Source organism: Epinephelus lanceolatus, chromosome 8 (genome assembly GCF_041903045.1).
Source record: "Epinephelus lanceolatus isolate andai-2023 chromosome 8, ASM4190304v1, whole genome shotgun sequence".
NCBI lineage: Eukaryota > Metazoa > Chordata > Actinopteri > Perciformes > Serranidae > Epinephelus > Epinephelus lanceolatus.
In genome coordinates, this window is record NC_135741.1 from 12,308,686 (window position 1) to 12,328,772 (window position 20,087).

The following is a 20,087-nucleotide window of genomic DNA, read 5'->3' on the forward strand; positions in this document are numbered from 1 at the left end:
CAACTGAGAGCAAGAGTGTGTGTGTGTGTGTGTGTGTGTGTGTTTGTGTGTGTGTTTTTGTCGTGGGGAGACAGAATAAGCTCAACTGATCCATGAAATCCACATTTTTCCTTTGTTGTTTTTTTTGTATCATTAGAGGTGTCAAATGGTTTGCGCACTGAAATATCGTGAAGAGAATAACAAAGGGGAAGAGCAAGACGGAAGAGGGCAATTATATCGCAAAAAGTTGACAATGCTCCGGAAAAATAACAATTTGACATTAAACTAAGGGTTCGTGCGCTGACAAAAATCAGCTTGTGAAATGGGAGCCATCATCGTAACATAACAATTTCCTAACGTACAGCCACACACACCGTATATGACCCAAAGTCAAACATACTGTACTGTACACTCCTGCAATCTTACACTGTGCACTCAATTCTCAACCATGGTTTCGCACGTTCCTGATGAAGAAAAAATGTGTCCTCCTAGTTTATCTATACAGCCTCCGAGGAATCGAGGAAGTTCTGCTATGTACAAAAAAGGATCCAGATCTCTGCACATATTATAACATGCCTGTGCATATCTACTAATAGATGCATTTTCTAAGATTCCTAATATATAGGCCAGTCTGGGAATAAATGCACTGTATGTTAAGAGTTAATGTATAATTTAAGATTAAATAATGCATGGATAACACAGCATGACTTCATCGCCAAGTCTTCACTCCCTACACTGGGATGAAGGGTGCTATCTCACAAGGCCACTAGATGGCAATGTTGCTCCATTGCTGAGCTTGTGTTGACATGCTGGCTGTTCCAGGAGAAAGAGAGAGGGATAGAGAGGAGAAGAAAGATAGAAAGCAAAGACAGAAAGCAGGAGAGGAATTTTTTTTTGCTCTTTATGTAGCCCCCTCATGTAGCCTGGCAGCTAGAAGGCATCTCACACTCACCCTCTTTGTCCCAACAACTCCCAAAGTTAATGACTTTACGCATTACTGCAAATGGTGCTTGGTTTTTATATTAAGCCACAGATCTAATGAATACAGTAGGCCGTTGTTATTGAGTGGCTGTCCTGAGGTAAGGCTTATGTTAAAATATGTCCTAAAACTGATAGTGAGCAGAGCAGTGAGGAGGATAACAATATAGCCAAAGACCTCAGTGATGATGGTCCGGGCTGCCTCGTCAGTATGCAGCCTGCATATGCGTGTGCTTGTAAAGCTGCTGACACGTTCCTCTTTACCTGGCCACATCGCCAATAATTGGCCATCGGAATATCAGTCACAGCCCTGCTGGCCCCTGCCAGGCACGCCCGAATCACAGTGTGGTTGTTAAAGGGATCTTAACAGCTGTCTGAAAGATTTCCAATGCCCCACAAGGTCCCAATTTGACTATTATCATCATCAGACAAACCCTGACTTTTTCCAAAACATTGCCTCAATCTTTGGGCAGTTCTGGAGACTCATAAAAACGGCATAGTGCACCTCACAGAGCATTAGTAAAGCCGATAACAACAGGGATCAATTCATTGAAGGGGGAGGGAGGCAGAGAGAGCCAGAGAAGGGGTGGAGGGGGGTTTTCTGGTGAGTCAGACATTCTTGCTCCCACGCACTAACATGAATCAATAACCAGCTTGCTGCCCTCCTCTGCCTTGACTTCCTTCCTGGGCCAGAGAGGAGGCGCACTCTCAGCCCGGCCAGAGTGGTGCCAGAGGTCTAGGGGAAGAGCTGACTTTTGACCCCTAACTAGCAGACAGCTCTGGGAAGAGCACACGCTCACATAAGAGTGTGGGAACACTGGCCGAAGATGTGCTCTGACTGAGGTGCTGAGGGCACTTAGTGTACCAGCTATCAGCAAATAGGACTTGACATTACATCCTCAGACAAAAACAACAACCACTATGTTTAGCCTTCCCATGCATGTAGACATATAAAAGCTATTAAGGCCCTTTTAGAGGAGACAGCAGCTGTTTACATTAAAAGTTATTAATAAAAGTTGGGGTGACAAGAATTGATGAATGCACAATACTGAATGGGTTTTTTTCAGTACTCACACATGGGCTTGAGCTGGCCGATCAGCTCTTCCTTCGTCCACTTGGCCCACTCCTTTTTGTCTGTATTGATGGAGCACAGGATCGGACCACATGGTTTCCCACAATCCTCAATGGCTGGAACATTCAAATAGTGGACGAGCACAATATCAGGGTTCTGTGGGGCACACGGAGAGAGAAAGAGAGACAGGGGAAGGTTACATGAGATGGATAGTCTGTCTAATTGGGCTGCAACTAACGATTATTTTCACAGTTGATTCACCTGTAGATTATTTTCTTGATTAATCGATCAGTTGTTTGGTCTATAAAATGTCAGAAAATGGTGAGCTTGAATTACTTCCCCTGCGTATGTATGCCTCTGCAAACCAGACAAACAGTCTGTCTGTGAAGCATGGAAGCTTCACACACTTCTTCCCTCCGACAGCACAGAAAATCTGTTGTTTCAAGGTGGGCACCCAAGATTAGTGTCACCAATTCAGTATCTGACCAAATGTCTCCTGACTGATGGTGTTAAATAATGGCCAGAAAAGTGTTTTTGAGGGACATCATGATGTCACAGTGAAGTTGACCTTTTGGATATAAAATGTCATCACTTCACCATTTTATCCTGTTAGACATTTGCGTAAAACGTTGTCATAATTAGTGCATGAATTCTCAAATTAGGGCCAAAAGCATGTTTCATAAGGTCACACATTAAGGTTACAGTGACCTTAATCTTGACCTTAATCTTTGACTTTCAACCACCAAGTTTTAAACAGTTTATTAAATCCAAGTAGACGTTTGTGCCAAAGAACTTCCCTCAAGGTGTTCATTCACGAGAATGAGACGGACTAACAATGACTTTTAACTATGAGCACCAAAATCTAATCAGTTCAACCTTGAGTCTTGAGTCCAAGTGGACTTTTGTGCCAAGTTTTAAAAAAAATTCCCTAAAGACGTTCTTGAGATATTGCAATCACAAAAATAAGACAGACAAGATCACAGTGATCTTGACCTTTGACTTATGACTACCAAAATCAAATCTATTCATTGTTGAGTCAGAGTGGATGCTTGTGCCAAATTTGGAGGGATTCCCTCTAGGCGTTCTGGAGATATAAGAATGAGACAGACAAGGTCACAGTAACCTTGACCTTTGAACACCAAAATCTAATCAATTTATCCTCGAGTCCATGTGGACTTTCATGCCAAGTTTTAAAAAAATCCCTGAAGGTGTTCTAGAGATACTGTAATCACAATAAGACAGGGGCACAGTGACCTTGACCTTTGACCACCAAAATCTAACCTACTCATGACTGTGGACATTGTGCCAAATTTGAAGAAATTCCCTCAAGGCATTCTTGAGATTCAAGACAATGGGATGGACAAATGGACAACCTAGAAACATGATAACTCTGGCCATGGCCATCACCAGCATGGAGGCATTAAAATGACGATCAGTGTTTTCTACAGGCCGAGAAGACGTCCTCAAGTTGATATTCATTTAATTGATTATTCAATTATTTGTTGATTAATTAGTAGTTGACAACTAATTGATTAATTGTTGCAGCTCTGTCTCAGAGAATAGTTTCTTGAAGATAGAAATGCAAAGAGTGGTAGTGACACAAACAGTAGATACTGTGGCTGAGCTGTTGGGACTTCTATGTGAAACATGCCAGCTGGTTGGTGAGAAGTAAAATGTTGCTGAACTAGAAACACTGTATGGTAACTCTCTCTCTCTCTCTCTCTCTCTCTCTCTCTCTCTCACTCACACACACACACACACACACACACACACACACACACACACACACACACACAAACAACAGAGCTCAAGAACAGAAGAGTAAACGCACAATCCATAACACAACCAGGCAGCAGAACAAATCTGGGATCAGAAATCTGCAATAATCGCCAAACGTGTATGCGCTTTGATGTGTACACCAGCGGGTGCCATTTACGTGCGTATTTGCATGTGCATATGTGTGATAATTACAATGTGTGCTCATGTAACACACTTATGGCATTTTGTCAAGTCCTCCCACATGGTGAGTTGATGCCCTCAATTAACTCTGCCTGTATTTACCAAGTCAAAACTCAACAATTTGCTGCCTGCAAATTGTTACTGGGTTACCTCAGCAAATTCCCCAAATTGACAGCTTATGAATAATAGGTGGCGTTTAAAGGAATGTTGTGCTGGTGTGAATAACATCAATTCGCTTCTGTAATCATGAAAAGCTTTGATTACCGAGCATGGCAAAGAGTCACACAAGGATTGTTCTCGTTTCAGTCCTTATCACTTCCAATTTATTATAAACATCGGGCTGTCACTAAACCCACACAAACTGAACACAGAAATACAGTACAGTATCCCCACACTGACACATAGGATGCAAATACAAGCTGCTCTGGATATAACTGACCTGTATGCAGCCATATATAGGCAGATATACCCTCTATTTCAGTTTAGTTTATTTCAGTCATTTTCCAACTCAAATACACACAAGAAAAACAGCGAATAACAACAAGTCATTACTTTTGAAGCCTTAGCTTATTGCACCTACCCCTTTTACATTAATTGTTTTGTACTGCTCTCTTTAAAGGTACAGTGTGTAGGATTTAGGGGGAATATATTGGCAGAAATGGAATACACATGTTTACTTTAATCACCTGATAATGAGAACTGTAGTGTTTTCGTTACCTTCGAATGAGCTGTTTATATCTATATAGGCAGCAGGTCCATGTCTATGGGTACCGCCATGTTGCATCACTGTGTTTCTACAGTAGCTCTCAATGCACAAACCAAACACTGACTCTAGATAGGGCCACCTACATCGAGAAAAACAGTAATTTTTTCAACGTGAACCTAATTTATTAAGTGTTTCTACTGAAATCAAAATCACTGGATCTGTTGGTTTTGGAGAGGCAGAGACCTCTACAGATAATTCAGCTTGTGGTAAAAAAAACCAAAAAAAAACCCTGAACATCTGGATGTTTTGTTATCAGAGAAAAAAGGTGAGCACACAATAGTAAGTGCAAGGCTAGCAACAAGTCACTGACATGCCAAACAGCATCCATGAATTTAGGAGTTTGCCATATCATCTCGTTCACAATAACACTGGTCTGATTTTTAATATCATATGAAAAATTCATGTCGTGATATTTGCGATATTTCGACTTTGACGTCATACTGTTACCCACGTCAACAACAAGCATGGCTGAAAGCAAAATTATTACAGACTGCAGTGGTTCCACGGAGATCCAAGTGTACGTTTTTTTGTATTTGGGAGCTGTTGAAATGTTTAAGTTGTGGTAGATTTTATTTTAACTATTAATATTGTATACAGAATCTGAATCTCACTCTGAGTTACTGTTGTTGTTTACAAACTAAAGAAATGAGAGATGATTTCTGTTTGTTTTTTCTGTTTATTAAACTTTATCACTAATTTTGTTGCAATGCTATTTTCTTAAATTAATAATATTTTTTTCTTTAATTTGTCATATTGTCAAAAATTTACGATATAGCAAAAATACCCTGAAATACTGTGATATTAACTTAAGGCCAATAGCCTACCCCTACGCAAAACACAATTTTTTAACATGAGACTGCTTTATTCAGTGTTTTTACTGGTTTAAATCAGCAGGTCCCTTTGTTTTGGAAAGGAGAAGACCTCCACAGATAATTCTGCTCCTGGTAAAAACCTCCTTAACAATGAACACTACATGAATTCTAACCGGGAGAAGCGTCAGCTGGTTGCAATCTACATCCTCACCACTAGATTAGGGCTGCACGGTATATGCGGTAGACGGTAGAAATGATATAAATTTGGCCCACGGTAGAGATCTGCGCTCTACCGTCCTATCGTCGATGACGTCATCGCACCTGCCTCAGTGTGAAAATGGCTGCGAGCACAGAGACAGCGGAGCAAGAGGAGCTGGTTCACGTCCGTGATTTAGCGTAGCACGTGCAACATGTGTTGCTGGAGAACTTGTGAGTGAGTGAGTTAATGTCTTATGAACAGCCCCGGACTTCTCAGACTCTTTTAGCGACTTACCGCTCAGAGGGAACTCATTCAGTGTCTCCTCCGGCAGCAGCACAGCGTCTCTCCCTCTCCTCTCTCGCCGTGCGCGCACGGGAGTTGGTTTTCGGCAAGAGAGTTTGTCATAAACCTTTGGTAATGTAAACCTATGTGACGCTAGGGGCTCCACAAAAAACTCCATATGTGAATGTGTGATAGTTGTGGTATCATAGCAACCTGTCACAGGTTACAGCGTGATGATTAGAGGAGAAATGGCAGAGCATAAAGGTCCAGGTGGAAAACACACAACTCAGTAATTTAGGATTTTGCTATAAGAAGGAAATTACCTTTTGATATAGATCCCAGGGGACATTTTGCACCATAGAGTACTGGGTTTTAATTTTGAGTTTTGAGATCTGCATTCTGCACAATAAATGCTCTAAAAAATACATTATATCTTTGCTTTTGTTGTTGTTGTTTTTTTTAATCAATTTAGCTTTGCTAAGGGACTACAAAACCCATTCAGAAACACTTCTATTATAACTTTTACACTTAAATTTATACCGTGATATATACCGTTACCGTGAAGGGATTCGATTTATACGGTGATATAAATTTTAGGTCATACCGCCCAGCCCTACACTAGATGTCACTAAATCCCCCTACAGCTTGCAACTGTTCTCTTAGATTTCTACAATAAAAATGAAAGAAACAAGTGAAACAAAATACATATTATACATGTCCTAATCAAAATTTATACACATACACCAGTGTTCAAATCTCAGTTTTACATTTGTTGATCTTTTTTAAAGATATTTTTTAATCTGTGTATCACACATTTTCCTTTCCTTTTCAAAACTATTCCACAAATTAACGTTTACTGTTTGATAACTTTGTTTTGCATTTGTTCAAATCTTTGATTTTGCAAACATACAAATTCTTCTTAGTTCATTCTGACTCATTCTAGCAGAACAACTTATGGTTACAGTCTGCAGGCATCTTAAGTTTTACTTTATAAATCAATTGTGCAGTTTTATAGTCCACCAAATCTCTGAATTTGAGAGCATGCGAGTTTATAAATAATTTATTGGTTGGCTCATGATAATCAGCTCTGTTTACAATTCTTACTGCTCTCTTCTGTAGCATAAAAATTGGATTTGTGATTGTTTTGTATGTATTTCCCCAAACCTCCACAGAGCAGGTAATGTATGGAACTATAAAAGAATATAGGAGAAACTCACAACACACAAAATCATACTTGCGTGCACTCGCAGCTAAAATAAGGCGAAAGAATTGACAAACAAACAAAGACTTTGATAGAGAAAAATGCTGTGACAACACGTGTGTGTGACTGCAGTTTGAAGCTTCATCAGTACTAAGTGGCAAATAAATCAGGGCGCTGCTACTGTAGGTCTGTGCTCCCTCTCAGTGTGTACCATTAATCTACGACTGCACCCCCTCTCTCCTTCTCCCCTTTCTTCAGACAGGGGTGTGGTTGGGGGCAAACAGATCCAAAGAAACAATCAGTTCTTTGAAAAAAAACACAACTATCTTAATGTATTTGAGCAGCTCCAGTAGTGGAAGAAATTATATGTAAAGCAGCCTCAGGAGGAGGACAGTTGACCTCCCTCCAACACCTCCACCAGGACCTGGAGCCGGACACTGCAGCATGTTATCTCACCGCTTCCCTTGTCCCCTGTCATTGGTATGGACACTAGGTGACGACTGCTGCCCTGTTTGGATGGAGATGGCACAGGGCGGAGTGTGATGCTCCCAGATGGCATCACCAGCTGTGTCAATAGCTAAGAGATGCCCTCAATCTTTACTTGGAATGAGAGCCCCAAACGAAGACAGCTCCATTTGATTATGATCATACATAAACTTATGTGAATGTATGGGAGTGTGGGTGGGAGTGGATATGCGCAGACACACGTATAATTGTGTACAAACACACAGACACACACAAACAGACTGAACATGGACTCATTCACAGACTGTAACAGTCACACATATACTCACAAGACACACAAGGGTTAGCTTGACACAGTCGTACACAATCTCCTCCATCCAACACCCACATTCACAGCTGTTTCCTACCTTTTCACACACAGCCACACAAATATGCAAACACACACACACACACACAGACACACACACACACACACACACACACTACACACAAAGGAAGGGACCATGTGGCAGCCTTAGAGCTCACCCAAACACAAGTAATCTGCGTCGCTGTGCTTTGCTGTTAAGAATCAGCTATCTGTCTGTCGCTCTCTTTCGCCCCAATCTTGTTTCGCTCCCCCCCCCCCTTCTTTCTTTACAACACCTTTAACAGTTCTCTCCCATATCAGGCCCACCTCCACTCTGAGAGGAAAACAACACAATGAAAATGTAAAGCATCACATAAATCTATCAGGATGGTAATTTAATTTAGTTTCCTGCTGGCTGCTTTCTTTTTTCCACAGTGTAATATCAGGAGTTGGTTCTCCGGGAGTCGAGGTGGGGAAAACGGGCTGAGGGGGGAACTTTTTGCCTGGATACTATTTTCCACAGAAAATGAGATCTCATTAACTTATTGATTCATTGTGTAATGTAGTCTTTTGGTTGTGTTTTCACTCAGTTTCCCCATGCGGGTCTCAGGGCAGCTTTCCAGCCTCACTTCCGCAGTGGAAGGGAAGAGACTGGGATACAGTTGCAGGAGCCTGTGGTGTGCATGTGGGTGAGGATGTGTAGCTGTTTGTATCTGTGTTTGTATATGTGTTTATGTGAGCTTGAGCCTATAAACGCGTAAATGTCAGCATGCTGGCGGTATCTGCGTGCATGTGTGCCAACCATTCCCACGTTAAGGCCTCTTAAAGCATGAACGTATCATGCATATGTAAAATGTAGCATGTCTCCAGCCAGCATTTTGATGTTGCTGTGTTGTGTTAATGTTTACTGCGCCTCCCTAGAACAGATGGATAGATGTTGAGCTAATTACTAGCAGAGTCTTGGGGAGTCAGCCATGGGGGCGGAAGGCCTGCTGAGTGGGTGGTGGAGCGCCTTCCTACCCCTCCTTTCACCACTCTCTCTGTCTCTCTAACAAACACACACAAACACATCAGCTTACAAAGGCACTGATGCATGTGGAAAAGAGCACACAGTTGTGTATGCGCACATTCACGGTCTAATACACAGTGCACGAGACATATGAAAAAGTTGGTGTGCCAACACTCTCACACACGCAAATGCGATATGCAGGACATCGCCATCGCAACCGAAGGATAAAGGTGCTGTTGTAGCCAGGCAACAGGTTTCTCTGGCACCCACGCACTTAGAGGCAGCCAGTGCTCCTACGATCTCTCAGTGACTGCCTACCTCGTCCTGAAGTCATACACCCTGTTCTACTCCAAAAGACAAGGAGGGGGAGAAAGAGAGAGATTCGCTAATGGAGCTGAAGACACAGACAGAGTCAGATGTCACTGGAGACAGATACAATGACCTTCTAGTTTGCGCTGAATGCGAGGTAGCGAATGTGTATGCTGTGCAGCCGAGATATAACTAAATGGGACTTGAGTACAAAGCACATCTATTGATGGAATCCCGTATTAGTGGTCAAGTAATGTGTTCGCTGTCTCGTTAAGTCTCTGTGACCCTGCCACATCTCTGCCACTCTCCTGGAACACCTCCATGTAGCCGCTACTCCAACAGCCCACCACAGCTCATTAAGAGACGAAGAGTGAGGGAAAGAGACCGAGTTGGAGAGAGAGATACATGGAAGGACGGAGAGACGGAGACAGAAAGAAGAATGAGAGTAACAGCTCTTATATTGTCAGCCAGGCAGCTCTGCTTCATGGTTGTACTCCACCATAGTAGGCCTCGCTTTCACAACCAGTGCACAGGAGCGATAAGAACACCATTAACATGAAAGGATCTTAATTGAGAGGGGATGCTTCATGCAACGTGGATGAGCCTGAGAGTGCAGGAGGAAAACCTTGTTCCTCTCTGATAAAATAACCCACACCCAGGAATGGGGGCTTCAAAGCCTGTCATACTGAAGGAAAGAGTAGAGCAGACAGGGGCTCAGGTATGGGAAAAGCCCCCCTTTTTACCCACTTTTACTGTGAGGAGGGAATGGGGAAAAAATAAGCAAAGGAGGGGAGGAATCAGACAGTCCTTCATGGGAGAATTGAACTAGCAGGCTACAGGGATATCCATTTCAATACAAAATATCATGAAAGCAGGAATAGTCGATTGTTTTGTCACAAACATTCAGCATCAAGGCATAAATACAGAGGGGAGGCGCATGTGTTGGTGCGTTTCTGTTTGTGGATGTATCTGTGGCTTTATGTATTTGCGTCTGCCTACATTAAATTATAAATAGCGTGTGAATGAGTGTCTGGAGGCAGATTTCTGTATGTTGCTTGGCGTACGTACATCAGTATGCATGCTGAATGAGTGCAATGAGCTGTGAGTGTGAGTCTGAGTGGATCTGCTATTTTGACTGCATATTCATTCCGTCTGTGCTTGCAATGCGTATTAGAGTTTGTGGTGTGAATCTCCGCATATGTCCGTGCAGTGTGAAGCACACATGGAACACCTGTGTATGTATGTGTTTCATGTTGTGCGCTGTGGTCTGCCGAACGGGTACGAGGGGTTATTAAGGCCCTGCTCTCTCGGCTATGCGGGGGCAGTTGCCCTGGCAATGGCATAGTGATGGATGACATGGGGTGCCAGTCATTAGGCAGCCTCCTGGCCTCTGGCACTGAGGTTGCACTCTTAAACACCGACCTCCCCCGCCTGTCCCCAAACACCGCTGCTCATTTCAAGGTCAACTGCCTCTGTGGTGCTGCAAGTTCACCTCCACGAGGCACAAGACTTCTTCCTTTTGTTTGGAACCTTTATCGCTCACTGCCAACGGGTGTGTTTTGGAATGTGGGGGTGGTTGGCTGGTGCCGTGCCTCGTGCAGACACACAGAAGCGTAGCCACACACATGCAGTACATGAACACACACATACAAGCGCACACACCGAGGTAAACAAAACCCCACGTCAAACCCTCCCAAAAAGGCAGCAAACAGCCTGAAGCTCCTGTCTAGGTAGCGGAGCAATCCCCAATCTGAACCTGTCTCCTCCCCTCTCTCTCTGGGTCCTCTATGACAAACTTGTTGTATAAATGTTCCCAGTTTAGAATACAGACACCCTAATTGGGGTGTCTGGAGTCAACGCTCAACTTAACTGCTACAGTTCACCCTCTACTGCACCCGGCTCTCCACCAACTACAACACAGCCTGAGTGCCAGGCTAAAATGATGCCCGGGGTGGGTACCAATCCAAGGGTAAGAGCCAGTTTACAGAGGGTTTCTTAATGTGAATTGCCTCGATTGCCCCTGTCCAAGGTCTGTGAGTGGGATGGCAGAGCACAGCACAGCAGGAGGTCCTGATTTAGGGAAGATTCATACTCCACCTCTTTACCTCCACTACCTAGTGCACGGGCAGGGAGATATGAAAGGCAGAACTTGGAACTTTTGAGGAACAGGAAGAGGCCAGCATGTTTGAGCGTGTTTCGGAGGAAGCCAGGGGCTGAGGCCTGTGATGTTTAATTCAGTAGCACATAATCACTCCGATGGAGTTGAGAGCGGGGCTTTAAATAACTCAGCTTAGAGGGGCAGAACTGCTTCACTCTGGGTGGGGGAATGCGAGTCCGTGCGTATGTGTGTGTGCGTGCGTGCACGTGCTGGTGCACTTGTGTGTGTAATTGTGCAGATATGTGAGTGCATTTCGCATTTCTACATGTTTGTGAGTGAGTATGCAAGAGAGTGCTCCTATGTTTTTGTGTGTGGCTCCTCCCTGCTTTGAATTTTTTTATTTGTGCAGTGCACCACAGTAAAAGGTGGAGTGTGTTTGTTGCTGTGCCAAGCATCTGCATGCATTACAATAAAAGTGCAAAAGGCCAATATTCAGAGTCTGAATATGGAGGAGCATTCTGGATGCCAAGCAGGCAGGCAGTAAGTCAAGCGGTAAGCCGGGCAGTGAGGCATTGAAGCCCCTTTAGCTGCCACAACTCAACTCACAGTTTACAGCCTACTTATTCTTCCTAAGGCCCTTTCAGAGCACACTACCCTCTCCATTAGTTGTGGTGGTCCCAAGTGAGAGGCCACGCTGCCCAGGGGCAAGCTGAGAAAGGGCCATCAGGATCCCATCCGGCTGCCATAATGGCCTTGGCTCAGCCCATGGCACTGATCCTAATATTCAGTGGCCATCCAGGTGACACAAGTCACACTGGAATAAAAGGAGGGAAAGGAAGTTACTGAGCTCTCTATGACACTGGGAGGATTTAACCGTGTGCTCCCCCTTCATGGTTCTTTTCCTTTGTTTCTGCCTCAAAATAACCTCTCAACCTCTAGCTTTTTCCGAGTCTTTCCCACTCTTTCATTTTCATCTCTTCCTCCTAGGGCATAGTGCAATTCATTTGGAGGAGGAAAACACAGCTAATGCCATCTCTCTCTACTCCCTCTCTTCTGCTCTCGCTCCCTTTCATATCAGCGCTGAGTCTGATTTGTTTGTGTGCGTCGTCTTTCTCCCCGTGCCAGTCGACAAGGCGTGCTATTTATGTGCCTCTGCCCGTGTCTGTGAGCGAATCAGGACTTCACAGGAGCAGCCAGGGGAGATGTGCTGGTGCATTTCTAAACAGGGAGTCACAGGGAGGACTGATGTGTGTCCAGCAGCAAGACAGTCCAACCTGGCCACTATCTGCTCCTGCAATGGCCCACTGAACAACAATAGATAACGCAGGGTTGTCGGCATCAACAACAACAACTGTTGAAGTTGTAGCAGAAAACAGACCCATTCAAGCACAAACTAGTGGAGCATAAATGCACATATATGTAGACGTGTACTCACACTGTATGCATCAAGAGACTTACACACAATGACAACAGCAATGGCCACAGGACTGCTGAGCCTGTGTGCTCTGTCAAGCATGGTGAGGGGCTCATTATTATTACTGGGCTGGATACTGGAGCAGCCCCAGAGCTCAGCTTGGCAAGACCTCTCTCTGGAGACACACACACTGGCCTCTACACACACACATACACACCATACAAATGGGTAATCAAACGTCTGCCCCTGGGAAAAAAAATGCTCAAATGGTTTCCTAGCAACCAATGGTGTGTATTGGGTCCACATGAAAAATGAAAAATAAAGACAGTGTGTGTGGTTGTGTGCGAGACAGAATGAAAGAATGAGGTTGAGATTAACAGTGTATATTAGAGGGAGATAGAGGGGTTTATGGGGTGAAGTACGGAGTGGTCGCAGATAAGAGGTCGTGAATGGGGATATGAAAAGGTAATGAAGAGAGAAAGAGAAAAGGCACCATCAGAAGTCTGCCAATCAGATCGACAAACACGAGCATTTCCCCAGCCTCTCTACAGGGGCAGTGTTGACTGTGAGTTGATCCGCGGAGCAGGTCCACAGACAGTTAAGGTCATGGTTATCAAATCACAGCTCTGAGAGAGATCATCACGGGAATAAATGAGTATCTTACACACTGTTACAAATATGTAGCGGCACTGCAGGGGACAGGATTATGCAAGAACCAAAGCACAGGCTTTAGAAAACGGCCTAAAACGCAGTGCTGCATATCACACCAGGTTCGAATGCAAAACACAGGGGGCTGAGCTATACCAAAGGCACACAATCAGGTGAGAGTAGTGGTTTGTAAAATTGCCGCAGAGCGCTGTACAAAGAATCTCTGGGCCCCTAAAGAGTTTTTTGATCATTGCAGAACATTGTAAGTAAAACACAGCGAGTCCCCTTTAAAAAGATTCAACAAAACGACAGAGTTACATTCTATTTGTTTATCTGTGTGCAAGTGTGTGAAATGCGAGGAGCAAAGCAGCGTGTAATAGTGTGCGTGTGTGTTTCCAGAAGATACTGTGTGATTGTGTGTGTGCATGTTTGGTACATCTGTCTGTAAAATTGTGTGTGTGTGTGTGTGTGTGTGTGTGTGTGTGTGAGAGAGAGAGAGGTAGTGAGAGGCATACTATCTCCATCCAGCAGCTGCCACAAAGAGGCTTCCCAAAACAAGCGCAGGGCCATGACAGAGACAGAGCGACCGCAGCCTTCTGGTGGTGTAATAGGAAATTAATTGAGACCATCAATATGGTATTAATCATTAAAGCACAGGTGCTGAGGTGGCACTTTGCTGACTGCTCTACTGTTGGCAGCACTCACGCACACACACACACACACACACACACACACAGAGTAAAAGTTTGACCTGCTGTTGTGCAAAAATGTAGGTGGGGACAAAAAGAGAGAAGTAGAGACAAAGGGAAAAGAGAGAAAGCAAAGTCTGTCTGTATCCTCTGTTTAAACACACAGAGACAGCGGGGCAGTTTTTATAAACAGCAATCCAAGGTCATCCTTGCTTTGTCGGGAGAGTGGTTAGTGTTCACCTCCTCCAAGCTCCCTTCGATAATGGCTAAAAAGCGACACAGAAATTGAATAGGAGTGCTTATTCCGAAATATGTTCGAATCAGAAAAATGACAGGTAAATTTGGGGAAATATTCATCAACTCCCTTGGAAGCCATGTTTCTTATAACACCTAATCCGTCGTGAGGCAAAGCACAGTGAGGACTGGAGTGCCGGTGTTAATCAGCCAGAGGAGAGCCAAATTGCAGCAACTACATTAAGCCGTTAAGCACACCACGTCTCCAAATTGTTTGAGGTGTCTCACTGAGATGAATGCTTCTTCTTATGAATAATACATCACACACATACAAAACCAGACACATACTTTATATATATGTGCATGTGAGTGCACATGCACACAGACACACACACACTAAACGCATGCAACGCCGTGTGCGTCTCTTGTTGAGAGAGTGCGACAGCTGTGCAGGATGGGGGTTCGTGGCATACGGCAGAGTTCGGCAGGGTGATGTTCGCAACACTTTCTTTGGTCTGAGTGAAGTCCGGGATCAACTAGCCTCCACAGGCATTTCACACCAAACCCTCAGCACCTCATGTCTGTCAGTGTCAAGGTTGAGCCTATGAAATGTTTATGATTCAGGAGCTGTAGATAAGATGGAGATTGATCTGGATTGAAAGGCAAATAAGATTGCCAAAGCCCAGAGTCAGCTGAAAAGCAGGCAGAGGGAGCAGAGAGGGGAAAGAAAAAGAGAGTAAAAGGAGAAAACGCATTAACACAGGTCTGGCCCTGAGAGAGCACATAGTAATGAGTACTCCCTCTACACACACTGAATATGAGGGAGAGAGAGAATATGGACACACCATCATGACCAGCTGATTGATGCCGTGCGTGCGCGTGTGTGCACGAGTGTGACTGTGTTTGATCCGTTTGCCTGATTGCTGCCTTGCTTGAGACTTGCAGCTCTCGACTACTGACACTATCCTTGTTCTGTGATGTGTTTGAAAGGCTGGGCTCACCTAATGATGCTATCAAAAACACAGCAGGTACATTCAGGCTATTGGCTGGCCAAGATTCTAAATTTATAGGTCTGACTCAATGACTGTATAAAAAGATGGAAGTCATGACAGCTCCATAAAAGTGAAGCAAAAACAACTAGATTGTCCCCTGGGAGCTGGCTGCAGTATAGGTCATAAACCCCGCCCCTCCATTGGATGGGACATAGGCCAAACTAAAAACCCAAAGTTGTAGTCAGCTTTTTTCCTAAAGATGGGTTCTGTCGATTTAGGTAGTTCTTATCAGGCTAATATATGTTCAAGTATTTGCTTTTCTGATAAGCTTGGTTTTAATTAGTGATTTAACACTTTAAAAAATGGGGTGTGGCATCATGATTGGCAGCTGTGTGTGCCAATCGGTGTGCTTGTGATCAGTGGGGCTGCTGGTGATTGGGTCAGAAGGGTGTATGGGTGGGAACTCAATACCACGGCTCCACTTTGCGATGCTTCTGTACAGACTCTGGTTCCAAACTTAAGCTAACGCAGAAGTGCTTAAAACTGCAGTTCCTCAAACGGCCACTTGGGGTGAGTCAATTTCCACAGACCCCCATATTAAAATGCCCAACTTTACAGCATAAATAAACATATTTACAGCCTGAAAAAACAAAACTGTTTTGGTCTCTCTAACAGTACAGGAAGTGAATTTTTACACAATTCACCCGTTAACACTTTAGTTAGGCTTAAAACTACGCATAATTAAGGGTGGGGTCATTTTAAGTGACAGGTGGGTGCTGTCCGCTATCAAGTTGCTACCAAAGCGACAACATTGGTTGGGTAACGTAACCTTTTTTGTTGTTTGGTTGGTTTTGAGCCTGTTTTTCGCGAACGAAAATTAGCATTAGCATTGTGGTGGTGGTGGTGCAGTGGTTAGCATCGTCACCTCACAGCAAGAGGGTTTCTCGTTCAAACCGGGGGTGGGGGGAGCCCTTCTGTGTGGAGTTGTAAGCGTGGGTTTTCTCCGCGTACTCCGGCTTCCTCCCACAGTCCAAAGATATGCAGGCTAGGTAATTGGTGACTCTAAATTGTCCGTAGGTGTGAATGTGAGCGTGAATGGTTGTCTGTCTCTATGTGTCAGCCCTACGATAGTCTGGCGACATGTCAAGGGTGTGATCCGTCTCACGCCAATGTCCTCCACTGTCTTGCCACTTCCAGGTCCAAACATCCAAGATGGCGGCAGCCAAAATGCCAAATTCGAGGCTTCAGAATTGCAGTTCACAAACCAATGGGTGACGTCATGGTGGCTACGTCACCACGTCCATTATTTTAAACAGTCTATGTCTCCAAACGATGAAGATGGCAACACCTACAAATGGGACATTTTGGATTCGTACTATAAGTGGAGACGCAGCAACCATCTTTACTTTGTATACGCAGTTGTACAGGTCTGTGTCAGGACACAAGGGAAGGTCCTACATGGTATACAAAGTTTTCATGTGAAAATGTGTTCAAGAAAGTGACACTTAGTTGCGAACCGTCAAAACAGAACTTCATGTGATAACAGGAGGCCCTGGCTCTCTTTAACACCCTTGCGATAACATATCAGCTTTGATTTACGATGTCTAACGTCGGAACAAAAGGGGAAATGATGTCATCAAATAGAGCCTTTTTCAAAGGCCAGAGGAATGTGCGTGCATGCATTAATATGTGTATTTGTGTGTGTGCATATGGGACGGGTGGAAGGATAAGACCCTTTGATGTATCCCCCGACGGCCCTGGCCAGCTTGCAGGAGAGGAACAGAGCAGAGGCCACCAGAGAGTTGGGGCCCGAGCCCCAGGGCCTGTTCTTTCCCTCCTCCTCTCAGCCAGCCTTCCCCTCCCTCCCCCTCTGATCAATACCGGGTCCTAATCACTGAGGACAGTATGGTAGTCCTCTCTTTCTCTCATCTCCTCTCTCACTTTTTCTTCTCGTGGTTTTACAACCTCTGCTTCTGCCATACTATTTCCAGCTAGCATAAATTACATGCACTTGTGTGTTCTGTGTGTGTGTGTGTGTGTGTGTGCGTGTGTGTGTGCGTGTGTGTGTATGTACGTGTTTGTGTGTGTCCATATGTGTCCACACCTTTGCATGTGTAAGCCACACACATTCTGCCAGTGTCTCTATGGATATTTGGGGAAGGGAGTCAGTTTAACTCTCTGTAAATACGTGAACAGGCTTATACAAGGCTGTTAAAATGTGTGCATGTGTCTGTGTACAACAAGATAAGAGAATATCCTTGAAAAAGCAACACCAACATAAACCCCAGTGAATTATGAGCAGCATGCATAAACTTGAATAATAACACATCCCCTCATTTCGGTGGCTTTATCCCAGTTATCTAATTGCCTGTGTCTTTTTTTTCTTTAATAAACTAATGAATGTGGCTGGGTTGAGGCCTGGAATCATATAGGCAGCAATAAGTAGCACTGCTTTAAACCCCAAACTGCATCAGAACAGCTGAATAATTTGTAGGAGAAATAATTACGGGGCAGAAGAGCAGGCATCAATCTTGGAACACCGACAGTGCCCTCGCTGGAAACTACCTCACCCATAAGCCAAGGCTCCATTAGGTATTGTCTGGGGCCTACAGGCTAATTTGTTTGCATCAATAATACATTCAAAGGATTTATCTAACTTGCAAATGAGTGTTCATTTACTGGTCCAAGAGGCAGGGAGGAGAGGAGGCAGCAGGAGAGAAGGTGTGAAAGGCTGAAACAGCTGGTTGGGGCTATCTGGGACACAGTTAACCCTTTGCTAGGCAGCAGAATGGTGGTCCATATCTACCAGTTAATCAGTACTATTCAGAACTGGTTGGTTCGAACATGCTTGGATAACAGCCAGTGTTTATGTAGGGCACAGAGAGGCCAAGGTGCTGATGACCAACCCTTGGAAAGGCATCAAAAAATGAAGCAGAGAGCCCCCTCACAGCCACAACTTATTACCTGCTGCACCGAATATTCTCTGATCATATGCCAGATGACAAAATGACAAAGAGGAGTGCATGTGTGTGTCTCTGTTAGAAGATGGGGATGTGGCATTAGTGAGACATGGAGGGCTGTCCTTGGGGGACAGTAGGATTCCCACCGCCTTTTGATCTTTTGCACTACATCATCTCCCACAGGTGATACCAGGATGCGCAAAGCCAAAAGAAGTGGAAAGAAAAACGGGAGGGTGGAAAAGATGAGGGTTATCAAGAGCGAGCTAGCGAGTGAGAACGATGGAGGAGACGAGAGAGAGAGAGAGAAAAAGATGGGAGAGGAGGAAGAAAGCTGGCCATGAACATATGCTGCCTCTCTGTGCCAAGCCCCACTGGCTCAGGCAACCCACGCATACGCTGCACTGCTGCTGCTGTTGCCACTCCAGCCCTCTCCAACACCAACACCATGGCACTACTTAGTCAAACAAAGCTGGAGAGATGAATCTGGAAAGAGACGGGGTCTCCCCAGTCTCAGCACTGCCAGGGTAGGGCTGCTTGGCTTGGATAACACAACCTGATTATACACACACAAATAAACACACACAAACACACACATACATATACATATACAAAGAAGTGGCTTTGAGCTGTTTGGCTCGCCCCCCCCTACCAAATTTGTGACACTTGTGATGTGGGCCACCAAACAAGAGTGTATGATGAACTGTGATACGAGAGAGATTTTTATAATCTCTTCAAGGGCTATTCACTTTCACTTTGATGCACTTTCATTAATCATTGGTAAAAGCTGCAAAATATGACTTTGTCCATGCCCACGCTTCAAAACTGAGCAATACATTTTTTCCCAATAAACTTAAAACACAGTGAAACAATTTTGCAGTCTTTCTAGGGGTAATCAGTTGTTGAGCAAACCAGATAAAGCAAACATGTTAGACGTTTTCATCCTTATTCATTAGGATGTAAAGTGATATGGCTGATATCAGCTCACCCACAGGACACACGTTTAAAAGGGAACTCAGACATTTTTCAACCTGGACCCTATTTTCCCATTTTTCGATGTCTAAAGCCGTATTTGCAAGGGACTAGTATTACCATGGAACCTTTTTTGATGCGGAAATTACCCCCTAATGTCTGTGATTCATGCAGCGCATTTACACTGGTAAGCACAGTCTGTATTTTACTTGAATTTATTGACACTATCGCTTGGATATGATGTCAAGGGCATAGGTATAGTGCTGCCGGAGTGCACGGGAAATGATGTTTTGCCTCTTTTTTTCTCCTACTGTGGACTTAGAGTGTTCTATGTCCACACTAGGCTCACATACCGGTAATCTGGTTGAAATCATATCCATTTTTTAAGCATACGTTATGCAAAAGAGACAATAATAACACACTGAATGGTCAGAGTTGTCATAGTGACATTAAAGGTGTGTTGATTGATTCACGACCAGAAATCATGCATTTAGTAACATGCTAAAAAATCATTCCACCTTAAAAGTTGCTGGTAGCTGCCAGCAGTATCTTTTGAGCAGCACAGTGAATCTATAGCTAGCTGTATGAGCAATATGCATCTGTTGCTGAGTAACAATTATAATACAACCCTAAAGCACCAAGATGTTGATTTGCACAGGATCAGTATTATCATATGATGTTTAGCAAAATATGGTTAGTGGAATTT

General features: G+C 44.1%; 1 protein-coding gene across 8 annotated transcripts in view; it reads right to left on the minus strand.

The window, feature by feature from the left end:
- camta1a (calmodulin binding transcription activator 1a) overlaps positions 1–20,087 on the minus strand; it is a 373,492-nt gene that overhangs the window by 41,352 nt on the left and 312,053 nt on the right. For all 8 annotated transcript variants that reach the window (XM_078169855.1, XM_078169850.1, XM_033630118.2 and 5 more), the window contains one exon: positions 2,032–2,185. In XM_078169855.1, coding sequence (XP_078025981.1) covers positions 2,032–2,185 — 154 coding nt within the window. The remainder of the gene's footprint in view (positions 1–2,031; positions 2,186–20,087) is intronic.